This window comes from Electrona antarctica (genome assembly GCF_951216825.1).
Source record: "Electrona antarctica genome assembly, chromosome: 11".
Taxonomy (NCBI): Eukaryota; Metazoa; Chordata; class Actinopteri; order Myctophiformes; family Myctophidae; genus Electrona; species Electrona antarctica.
In genome coordinates, this window is record NC_136792.1 from 46,364,519 (window position 1) to 46,376,796 (window position 12,278).

Genomic DNA, 12,278 nt, shown 5'->3' on the forward strand with positions numbered 1-12,278 from the left:
TGAAGACAAAGGAAAAGATACAGAAGTAAAAAAACACAGTTATGCAATATGGAATAGGCTATTGGTTAATAGGCACATATGTGAAATAACTATTAATGTACTTGGTGTATATTACCGTATGTACACAGAAGGTAATGATGGAAACAACAGAAAAGTGGAAAAAACTGAGTTGACTGTATGGGAGAAGCAATTTAGTAGTGCAGGAACATTGGTGCATCATAAATGGCAGATTTGTCTGAAAAACAAATATAACTTTTTTTTGTGTACTTTGACCTTGACCCATATCGTTATGAACAAACAGATCAGCCAGGTGCGGGGAGGGGAAAAAACTAAATCGTATTTCGTGTCAATTAATTATTTATTATCTACTGCTACTATGATGATAATCATGAGAATGTTAAATATAATCTGTGTCTGCTGGGCCCCTAAAGTTCAGTAGATGATTTTGTGTCTGCTTATGAACCTTAAACCTCAGAATCGCCACGAGATGCTTCAGATTGAGCCTCTTCAAAGTCTCCTACAGGAGAAATGGGATCTGTTCGCCGCAAAGATATTCCTAATGAACTTCCTGAGTTACATGGTGTATCTGAGCATCTTCACCGCAGTGGCCTTATACAGGAAGGAAGGACACGTAAGACAAACACACAACGAGAAGAAACAATAGCAAATATTTGTTCACAATTCAATCTGTTTTAAAAAAACGTTCTCCCGACCTTTTTGAATTACAGCCACCCTTTCCCGTTGAGAATAACCCACATGACATCCTTCGATGCACCGGAGAGGTGTTCATCATCCTTTGTGCCGTCTACTTTTTCTACAAAGCGGTAAGTATGTACCAAATGGCCCAGTCTTTCACATTACATTGGTGCCGTACAATCAGTTTGGGGCAGTCAGTCTATTCTAGAATACAAAATGAACTACTACAGACCCCTACTGGCTACTATACAACTACGGTATATCAACAACTACTAGCCTACTACTACTACTACAACTACTAAAGCTAGTTAGAAGTTAAAGTTGCAGCATCAATAATCATCGATTCTAGGCTAACCAAACCTAAACTAATCCCTCTCTGAAGAATGGAATTGATTGATTGATTGAAGAATTTATTAACAGTTTGCAGAATTACAGTACATTTCAAGCACAAACTCAATACAAAGGCTGTTAACTGTGAGTGGACGACCCAATTAAGCATTACACTTGTTTCCAATAGGGTCCACCATGTTCAAATCATCAAAACATTTAGAGACGTACAAATAGACAATGGAACAATGGAACATAATTGTTTCCATTGTTTGAAATACTAGAAACAACATCCCATTGTTTGAACTATACTATACTAAAGAAGCAATTCCAACTTGCAAGAGCGCGAGAGCAATTAAGGGATGAGTTACAACTCATCCCTGATCTGCTTTCAACAGTGTTTTTACACACAGCATTAACACTGAGGGTTTGTTGTACCTTCTCTTCCTTCACGTGATCGGTATCTCACTCTGGCAGCACAGAGGGGAGTACGTACTGTACAGGCATAGGCCCTATACTGTGTGACCGGCAATGCTACAGTGTATAAAAGAAAAAAAAACATAGCACACACGTGCAGCTGACAGAAGCACGTGTGCACAAAAACTGTAGTGCGTGAATACTGCAATTCTCGACAACAGACATCAGGGTTAAGGGATGCCACAGACGAAAAACAGTCCACACTATTGATCCATAATGTATAAATGATAGATAAGGGTTCAGGGCAACGAGGCCTTTTCGTGGAGGGGTCAGAATTAAATTTTGACTTAGACTGTTTTTCGTCTGTGGTACTCAGAAAACATGTAAAAGGAGAACTATTGTAGGGGTGGTACTTTATTGCAGGGGTTCTCAACGTTTTTGGCCGGGGACCCCCGGAAATGCTTTGGCAATGTCTCGGGACCCCCGCCCCGCCCCCTCCCGACCCCCAATATAAATTGACTGCTACAATAACCTTAAACCATTTTGGGCGGGAACCCCTTTTGGTGTTTTAAGCATTGTTATAATTTAGCTATTGAAAAATAGCAGATCTACAAGCTCATAGCGCGCCACCGAGTGGCGCGCTACGAGCTTGTAGGTCTGCTATTTTTGAAAAATCGTGAAAATAAAATTAAAAAAAAAATCTTTTTTCCTTTTTTTTTTGGAAAATAATTTGGGGACCCCCTAAAATAATTTGGCGACCCCCCGAGGGGTCGCGACCCACGGGTTGAGAACCCCTGCTTTATTGAGCTGGCAAGAACCTGTACAAACCCCACACGTTGTTGTTTGTTTCTAATATCCACAGATCATTGATTTCAAGAGAAAACCCCCAAATCCCAAATCGCTGTATATTGACGGCTTCTGTGACATTCTGTTGTAAGTATATCTGAACGAACTGAGTTCTACAAGAAAAACAAGATGGAGTCTAATAACTGTGTGGCAGGATTTTGACACTGCTGTTGCAAGACATATGTTTTATTATAAAAGATTAATTCTCTCTGCCCCTTTAGCAGTGGTGGAAATTAACTAAGTACATTTACTTAAGTACTGTAGGCCAGGGGTTCTCAACCCGTGGGTCGCGACCCCTCTGGGGGTCGCCAAATTATTTTAGGGGGCCCCCAAATTATAAAAAAAAAATATATATATATATTTTTTTAAATTTTATTTTCACGATTTTTCAAAAATAGCAGACCTACAAGCTCGTAGCGCGCCACTCGGTGGCGCGCTATGAGCTTGTAGATCTGCTATTTTTCAATAGCTAAATTATAACAATGCTTAAAACACCAAAAGGGGTTCCCGCCCAAAATGGTTTAAGGTTATTGTAGCAGTCAATTTATATTGGGGGTCGGGAGGGGGCGGGGCGGGGGGTCCCGAGACATTGCCAAAGCATTTCCGGGGGTCCCCGGCCAAAAACGTTGAGAACCCCTGCTGTAGGCTACTGTAAGTACAATTTAGGCTATTTGTACTTTACTTACGTATTCCCAATTTCCACTACTTTTACTTCACTACATCTGATCCAAATATTGTACTTTTACTCCACTATATTTATTTGAAAACTTTAGTTACTTTGTAGATTTTGATTATTACAAAACATGCATTGCCCACTTCAGCCCTTTATACATTTCGGCCATTTGAAAATAGTCGATTTACAAGCTCACAATGCGTCGCTCACAATGTAGATCTGCCATTTTCAAAAGATGTTTATACATTTGAAAACTTGAAATGAGACATTCGGCATAGCCGATCATTGTCAGCTTGTAGATCTGCTATTTTTATACATTTTGAACTTCTGAAATTTGACATTCTGCAATAACTTTCTACTTTCGGTACTTTATAAACATTTTTATACCAATACTTTAGTACTTTTACTGAAGTAAATTTTGATTACCAGACCTTTACTTATAACAAAGTATTTCTATATTGCAGTATTAATACTTTTACTTACTTATTTTTATTTATATTTTCTTTGGCTTTTTTGCCTTTATTGATAGGTTACAATAGCTTGATAGGAAAGGGGGAGAGAGACGGGGGGAAGACACGCAGCAAGGGTTGTTGGGCTCGGGACTCGACCCTAGTGACACACTGTCAGGCTGGATTACCGGCCTATGTGCCTGGACCGCTCAGCCACAGCCCAGGCCACACTACACCCTTTTTGCAAACAAATATATGTTCATTCTTTCACCGCCATTGCCGTAGATGCCATTTGAAGCCTATTTTTTGATACTACGCTTACCGCCATTGCCGTTGATTAATGGCAATTGCGCTTTTATAGTGCATTCGATCGATCGAGCCACAATGCTACTTACGTTAGCCGGTTAGCTAGCTATGTTGTTGTCACAGCACTGGATCGTCCATCTTAGATCGTTGTCGCCATAATAATCCATTCTATCTGTTTCTTTCAATCGCTTGTATCTCCTATTCCTTGTCCCAGATGGCATTTTTGGTCAAAACAGCGTTTCTTTGCCGGCACAGAGCCGACGATGTGGAGCTCTCCAGTGCCCCGGTTTGGATTCATATTGTAAACAAGGCCTGTCCAGGCTCCGTTCAGCTTCCAAGGATAATACTACTTCCGGTAGACTGGAAATGTGTCTTTTCAAAATGAGAGCTCAAATGGGAAAAATGCTGGCGTGAATTACATCCTAATTTTTCAATAAATGCTAGCGGGCTAAGTGTTAATGATGTTTAGAAGATTTAGAACACATTCCTGTGGTCTTTATGTGTGTAATATGTGGTTTTAGATATTTTAGATTTGAAGTGAGCCCAGTGTCCATGGCTCACTTCCTTCCTGGACTACAATTCCCATAATGCTTTGGTGCACTGCTCCTCCTTGTGGACAGGGGGAGGGCTGTCTTACTGAGACAACATGCATAGTCCAAGGACAGTCTAAGAAGGACGAGACGCGAAGACCGTACGGGCGACGCCATGTTGCTTTGGAAGGAAAGAAACATGCGCAATGGGCTATATGCAGCCAACACTTCCGCGTTCAGCTTCCTTGGTCTCAACTGCGCATGTTTCTTTCCTTCCAAAGCAACATGGCGTCGCCCGTACGGTCTTCGCGTCTCGTCCTCTTTAGACAGTCCTTGGCATAGTCCAGGAAGTAAATGAGCCCTGTGGAAATCTAAAATATTTAAAACCACATATTGCACACATAAGGACCCCAGGAAAGTGTTCTAAATCTTCTAAGAGTCATTAACATATATATTTTGCATAAAGTGTCCCTTTAAATAACAAAATGTGAACACTTTTGCCCTTCAGTTTCGTGCAGGCGACTCTCCTCCTGGTCTGTGTCGTGTTGTACTTCTGCGGCAGGAGGGAGTACGTAGGACCTGGGGTCGTCTCCCTGGCTCTGGCCTGGATCAACGTCCTCCACTACTTAAAAGGCTCCAAGAGCATGGGCATGTACGCCGTCATGATTCAAAGGGTAAGAATAGTCGAGTGCATTGAGTAAATACAGTTGAAAGTTACATTTTATGTCACAGTGGTTCTCAACCAGTGGTCCGGCAGGAGGTTCCAGGTCAGGGGTGGCAACTGGCGGCCCGGGGGCCACATGCGGCCCCCACCTTCACTTAATGCGGCCCTCAGGTTAATGTCAGAATTCTGATATAATATTGGTTTCAGCTGATTACAATTCCACAACATGCAAACATGACCCGCTTTAATTACTTCAGTCTAAATTAGTAGCTCAATGCTTCAACACAAGTATAATTAAAGGCATTTGAAATGAAAAATATTAATTTTCAGGATTCTGATTAAAAAAATAGCAAAAATTCAAGATTTCAATTCGAATATAGCAAAAATAGCCGATCTACAAGCTCAAAACGCGTCGCAGCGCGACGCGTTTTGAGCTTGTAGATCGGCTATTTTTGCGACGACCGTAATATATGGCCCTAGGGAGTGAGTGTTGAAATATAGTGGCCCTCTCCATTGTCAAAGTTGCCCACCGCTGTTCAGGTGGTCCCCAGCTAAATGACGGAGAGTTGGTAACCAAATGGACCCTGATTAGATCTTTAACTCTTGAGAGTTACATTTTTGTTAAACATCTGCATTACTTAATTTACAAGAAGTCTATGAAGAAGAGAATGTTCTTTTTGATCGTTTGCCTGTTATCTCTACTATGGTACCACATCAATACAGCATGGAATTGTAGACAATATCCAATGACAACAATATTTTCTAAGTCTTGGGTTTGAGAGGCTAAATCTCATCAAATGGTGGGGACAAATGCCGAATAAATAAATACAAAAGAAAAAAAACACCTTTTTATGATATTGAGGCCTAATAGGATTTCTTTTTCACAGATGATCCTGGGGGACATAATGAACTTTCTGATGGTCTATGTTGTCTTCCTCATTGGATTTTCTGCAGGTAAGGATATTCTGGTCATTTTCAGGAAACACTTAATAACACACACATGGACGGACACACGGAGTGCAAAAAAATACTCTCTCCCCATGCCTTCGGCCTGGTGGAGACAACAAATGTTTGTGAATGTTGGGAAGCAGTGGCATGCGCAGACATTTAGAGGGGCAGGGGCTCAAGTGAAAAAATGGGCACCTTGTGCAGCGCGTGGAACCGGCCGGTTGCCTTAATAGTGTGAGATTTATAGATTTTGGGGCCTAAATAATATATTAGAAGCTTTTTATCAAGAATTGATCAATGTCACCATGGTCCACATAGTGTACAGTGTACACTGTACAAAAGAAAAAAAATATATATATATATATATATTTTCTTTTTTTCAAAAGGGCACATTGCCAAAAGGGCTCTAGCACCCCCTAGTGTCTATCTGTGCACGCCACTGTTGGGAAGCAATTTGTGAGTCACTTGTTTCTGTAACAAAACGTCTTTCTATAGAGGCTAATCAGGCTATATACTGTATATACAGTATGCCCATGGGGCAGACGTTTTCCCAAATTAACATTTCTGCTTTTCTTCCCATCCATGTAGCTGTTGTTGCTCTTATGGAGGAACCATCCAGTGCAAACAATGGCACGGATGCACGTTCAAGGAGCTTAGGTCCTTCATTTGAATGCAAACGTCCATCGTACAACAACATGGCTTACACCGTACTGGAGCTCTTCAAGTTCACCATCGGGATGGGCGACCTCGAGTTTACAGACCAAGTGCAGTACAAGCACGTTTTCTACATACTGCTCATCTTTTACATCGTGCTCACCTACATACTGCTGCTCAACATGCTCATAGCGATGATGGGAAGCACAGTGGAGAAGATCTCCAATGAGAGTGAAAATATATGGAAACTACAGGTATGCAGCACCATGTGTTATTGTGCTTTCAGTAAACACCAGCAATATTGTTAGTATTGGTGTCATTTAGTTTGACTTGGTTTCACAGGTAAATATTGTGAAAATAACCGATCTACAAGCTCTCAGCAGTATTGGTCTTTTTTTCCATTTCATTTTTAAAAACGTCTTAAATGTCCTTAAATGTCACTTGTCATCTGGGGACCTCCAAAAAAATCATGTCGGTCCCAATCTGAGAATCCCATCGCCAAATATTCGGGACAGTCTGTCTTGAGAGACTATATGTCGGTCCCGACCCACAGTTTGAGAACCACTGTCCTAGTCTATAGCACAAGTAAGACACGCGAACGCGGGAAGCGAACGCAGCTCGTAAATTGCAATAACAACAATTAGAATAAATTACGTACTTTTTTAAGGGTTTTTTTAAGTTCTCTTTTTTTTATTTTATTTTTTTTTTAAGTTTAGTTTTTTTAAGTTACGTTTTTTTTAAGTTACGTTTTTTTAGTGTGTGTATGTGTGCGTGCGTGTGTGTTTTCTTTTTTAGTTTTTTCTTTTTAAGTTTTTTCCCAGTTTTTTCCCAGCAAAAGCGGTTAATATAGCACAATTTTAACCACTTTATCCAATTATATTTTGGCTATTAAAATAGCAGATCTACATCTGTTATTTTTGATCATTTTCTCTTTTTTTTATATCTTCAAAATATTTGAATTTTTAGTTTTTACTTTACACAAATCTGCTCTTCTGGGGTGCCTGGCACAAAACATTTTCAGATGGGATGTCTGCGGCCAGAAAGATTAGATAAATGTGGGGGTCCTTGACATGAAAACGTTTGAGAACCACTGTAAACTATATTTGGTTAATAGAGGAAGCCTGCTGGGCTGGCTATAGTACGGTATGCATCCCTACAGACACCAGCATGCTGGTTAGAACACAAAGACCAAACAGGATTGAAGTGTCACAGCAGTTTATTCAGGCTTTGCACAGGTGATTAGGACATGATGGCAATGATGATTGATTTAACTGAAGAAAAGGAAACACGGTATCAGTAGTGCAAAGATAAAGGCACTGATCGGCACTGTCACTTACTGTATGCCCAAAGAGGATGCCACAAATAAGAAAAGTTGCCCTGTACAGTATGTCATACAAATGCTACCTCTCTATGTCGGGCGCCGTAGTATTGAGAGAAGTGAGTCTCGCTAGCCCCCTTTTGGACCTCATCTTGCCTGTGATTGCGAACTGTCTCAAATAAAAAAGGTTTTTTGGGAGCTTATGAAGTTTATAGAAGTATTTATTAATGTTGTCCCACTAGGTTCCATTATCTTTAAAAAATAAACTGGTAATTAATAGGGAAACTTATTAGACGTGAAGAAGTTATGGGCTCAGGAAAAGGCCAACAATAATAGGTAAAGATTTAAATCAACTCAGAAATTGCATAAAATTAGATTTGATTTTTTTTGACATGATTTGCATCTACAGAGGGCCCTTACCATTTTGGATCTGGAGAGGGTCCTGCCCAGGAGCCTAAGGAACAGACTGACCTCTGGAGTGGTGAAGACACTAAGGGTCAGAGGTCGGCAGTGCCGCTTTTTCAGGTAAATCATTTTGTCTCAGGACTAGTGTAATATGAGGAAAAAGTACTCAAATGTTTTACTTAAGTAAAAGTATCAATACTGCAATATACGGCCGTTACGAGTACGAGTCCAGAATTCAAAATGTACTTGAGTGAAAGTACAAAAGTACTGACATCAAAATGTACTTAAGTACCAAAAGTAAATTGTGCAGAATTTCAATTTTCAAATGCATACAAATCTTTTGAAAATCTACTCAAACTTCAGGGTGGAGGAAATGAACTGGAATCAATTCCGTTCCAATCTGGGAATCATCGACCAAGAAGATCCAGAAACTAATGGCACTGCCAAACCGAGTCCCAAGGAGGATTCTGTACATAAAGGTAGGATTACAACAACTCACTAGCAACTGCTCTTTTTCGTCCCCATGATAAATCAAAACTTACATATTATATTTCAAATATATCAATTCAAAGGAGCTTTATTGGCATGAGAAAACATGCGTTTACATTGCCAAAGCAAGTGTCAAAATACAATAAAAACAGTTGAAAATGGGGAAAGTGAAGCTCTGTTTCCACCACATGTTGTGTGCAGTGGGTGCATAGGCTGTCTTCCCTTGGGAGTGGGGTCTGTCTGTGGCGGCCTTTCTCTATTGCAAGGCTGTGTTCACTGAGTCTGTACCTAGTCAATGCTTTCCTAAGTTTTGGGTTGTTTACCGTGCTCAGGTATTCAGCCAATGAATATTCTCTTTTTAGTGATAGATAGCTTTCCATTTTGCTTCGGTTTTGGTATAGTCTCTTTCCAGTATGTCAGGTAGCTTTCTTTTTGTTTTCTTATAATCCGGTTTAAGTCCAAAGGGTTTTCCGTCTGCTGGTTGTGCTTGCGTTGGTGCGTATAGTCCCTGGACCAGCTGACTAAGGGGGCATCCCTGTAGGTTTTCACTATGATTGAGGGCTATGTTATAGAGCGTGTCTGGGTTGCTTTCTTTTAGGTCAGGGATGTCAAACTCAAATACACAGTGGGCCAAAATAAAGAAATCGGTCGAGGTCGAGGGCCGGACTGTGTTTCAACACACGGGCACAGCGGTCATGAGGACGTCCCAGGCAAACAGCAAAAAAGTAAATGCATTTAAAACTGAAAATGCATTATTATTAAGCTCAGTTTCCTATTCTATGATCCTCACCAAGCACTGATTTCATAGTATGTGATATGTGCCAATGCACTCGCAGTGAATTGTCGGACTTGTAGTATTATGGTGGTCCGTGCAATATACCAGAGGGCCAGTTCTAATACTAATTAAATATCATCCCGCGGGCCAAAGATAATTCATCCACGGGCCTGATTTGGCCCCCGGGCCTTGAGTTTGACATATATGTTTAGGTGGTTATGAAATGTAAGTGCTCTCTTCTTTATTTTGATAATGAGTGGATATCGCCCTAATTCTGCCCTGCAAGCATTGTTTGGTGTTTTTCGCTGGGTGCAAAGGATGGATTTGCAGAGTTCTGCGTGCAGAGTCTCAGTTTGGTGTTTGTCCCATTTCTCAGGTTCTTCATGGTTGGCAAGGGGACCCTAGATCTCGCAACCATAGAGGGACATGGGTTCTGTGACAGAGTCTAATATCTTTATATCTTTATACCAGATTTTTATTGGGATGTCTAGCTTAACGTTCCTTTTGATGGCATCTCTCAGGTCGTTCGCAGCTTTGTTGAAGTTACCTGTGCTACTGATGTTTAGGCCGAGGTAAGTATAGTGTTTTGTGTGTTCTAGTGCCGTCATATTTAGAAAGAATTGTTGGTTCAGGTGGTTTTGTCTTTTCTGGAATATCATATTTTTTCTGTCTTGGTTAGATTTACTGTCAGGGCCCATGTCTGTGAAAATGTGTGCAGGAGGTCAAGGTGCTGTTGTAATCCTTCTTTGGTAGGGGACAGTAACACCAGGTCATATGCAAACAGTAGGCATTTTAATTCTCTGTCTGCTAGCGGCATGCCTGGTGTTGTTGACTGTTCTAGTGTTTTTGCCAATTAATTTATGTAAAAAGAGTGTTGGACTCAGGCTGCATCCCTGTCTAACTCTTTGGTAAAATAAGTATGTGTGTTTTTTCCCAATCCTAACACTGCAGGTGTTGTTTGTATATTGATTTGTATATTGATTTTATGATGTTGTATGTTTTTCTCCCAATTCCGCTTTCTAGCAGTTTGTACAGTAGACCTTGGCGATATTTTAATATCGCCAATTGGAATTTGGATACAGTCTGTACTGCATGCCTTCTTGAGTTTGAGTTTTTTTTTTGAGTGGTGTAACCACTCCAAGGAACAGCAATGTCCCTATGTTTAGAGTATCAGTAGGGGCAAAAGTGGCGCTGTTGTGCTAGAAACAGAGAGAGATAGTGTTGCACTGTTGCCTGCTAATTACAATGTTGAGCGTGCATGAGAGATGGAGTGGGGGAGAGAGAGAGAGACAGAGAGAGAGAGAGAGAGATTCCCCCACACATGTAATTCTGTCATTTCTCGACCGTTTCGGACGCGGGGCGGCTCGCCGGAACCGGGCCGGAACCCTGTGGGTCTGGAAGTCCCGGGTACCCCCCACGGAGTTGCACCATTCAGTTCACACGGGTGTGATTTTTGTCTTGTAATTCGTTTAGTGTAATTGGTGAATCTAGTGGATTTTGATAGTCTTTTATAATTGACTAAGTTATTTTTTTGTATCTTGTATTTGATTTTGCTCTTTGTTTTCCTCTATTGGGCAAAAGAGTTTGGAGAAGTGGTTTACCCATACGTCTCCATTTTGGATGGGTAGCTCACCCTGTTTTTGTTTGTTTTGTTTGTTCCAATTTTCTCAGAAGTTGTTTGTTTTTATTGAGTCGTCTATATCTTGTAGCTGATTCCTAGTATGTTGGTTCATTTATTTTTTCCTTACAGTGTTTTTATACTGTGTTTCACTACAGTTGGAGGCCATCGATATTGTCCTTTTCTTTTTGCTGAGGTTTGCGTGATCTGCGCAAAAGGACAGTTAACCCATTTTGGGCGGGAACCCCTTTTGGTGTTTTAAACATTATGTTATAATTTAGCTATTGAAAAATAGCAGATCTACAAGCTCATAGCGCGCCACCGAGTGGCGCGCTACGAGCTTGTAGGTCTGCTATTTTTGAAAAAGCGTGAAAATATTTATTTCAGATTTTTTTAAATTTTGAATGGGTCAAATGATAAGGGACAATATCGGTGGCACCCAACTGTATATTGTAGGCGTGTGTTTTGGTCGTCTGGCTCTCTGTTCTTGGTTTGATAAATTCCTTCCTATATCTATTTTCAGGTTCGATGTGGAATTTTAGTCTTCTGCGGAGGATTGGCACCAGATCACACAGGACACAACAGGGCGGCGTTCTCTGACTTCATCAGAAGGCAACGGTGAATTTACCTGTATAGCAGCATCCAAGGAAGGGCACTAAGGGCAGTGACATTTTTAGGGGACAGGCCTATAGTTTCTGCTCTTTAATTGTCTTCATGTTGGCTGTCCATGTGAATTACCATGTTTCTGTCATCTTGGACAGGTCTGTTAATCCATCACCACCAGGGGGCGCCAAAAGGCCCAGACCGCCACCATATATATTTTATTTTATATATTTTTATTTTTTTCAAAAAAAAAAGTCTAAAACCATGTTATTACCATGTTATAAAACACGAAAAACACGTCCTTGGCGCTCCAGGACATCATGAAAAAGAAGTTAAATAAGTCCTTGGCGATGGATGAGTTAAGACACTGTGAACGAATTAGAACTAGAATATCATGTATAAAAGGTCTTGTTCTTATGGTCAAAAAATGTAAGTAATTTCAATGCTGATTTTGTGTGACAAGATGGGGGTTTAATAATGGTGTCCATGGGGATTTCAGATGTCATGTGACCATTCTTCTTACTATGACATCAGGCCGCGTCTCCAGAGTTTGGAAAGTT

At 40.6% G+C, this 12,278-nt stretch overlaps 1 protein-coding gene across 1 annotated transcript in view; it reads left to right on the plus strand.

Annotated features, from left to right (window-relative positions):
* LOC306932180 (transient receptor potential cation channel subfamily V member 1-like) overlaps positions 1 to 11,765 on the plus strand; it is a gene marked incomplete at its 5' end in the record, with an annotated part of 35,169 nt that extends 23,404 nt beyond the window's left edge. Inside the window, 9 exons of the mRNA XM_079513878.1 lie at positions 476 to 631; positions 729 to 824; positions 2,303 to 2,373; positions 4,753 to 4,918; positions 5,796 to 5,862; positions 6,445 to 6,764; positions 8,238 to 8,353; positions 8,597 to 8,712; positions 11,639 to 11,765. Coding sequence (XP_079370004.1) covers positions 476 to 631; positions 729 to 824; positions 2,303 to 2,373; positions 4,753 to 4,918; positions 5,796 to 5,862; positions 6,445 to 6,764; positions 8,238 to 8,353; positions 8,597 to 8,712; positions 11,639 to 11,715 — 1,185 coding nt within the window. The 3' untranslated portion in view covers positions 11,716 to 11,765. The remainder of the gene's footprint in view (positions 1 to 475; positions 632 to 728; positions 825 to 2,302; positions 2,374 to 4,752; positions 4,919 to 5,795; positions 5,863 to 6,444; positions 6,765 to 8,237; positions 8,354 to 8,596; positions 8,713 to 11,638) is intronic.
* Between the last annotated feature and the right edge of the window lie 513 nt (positions 11,766 to 12,278).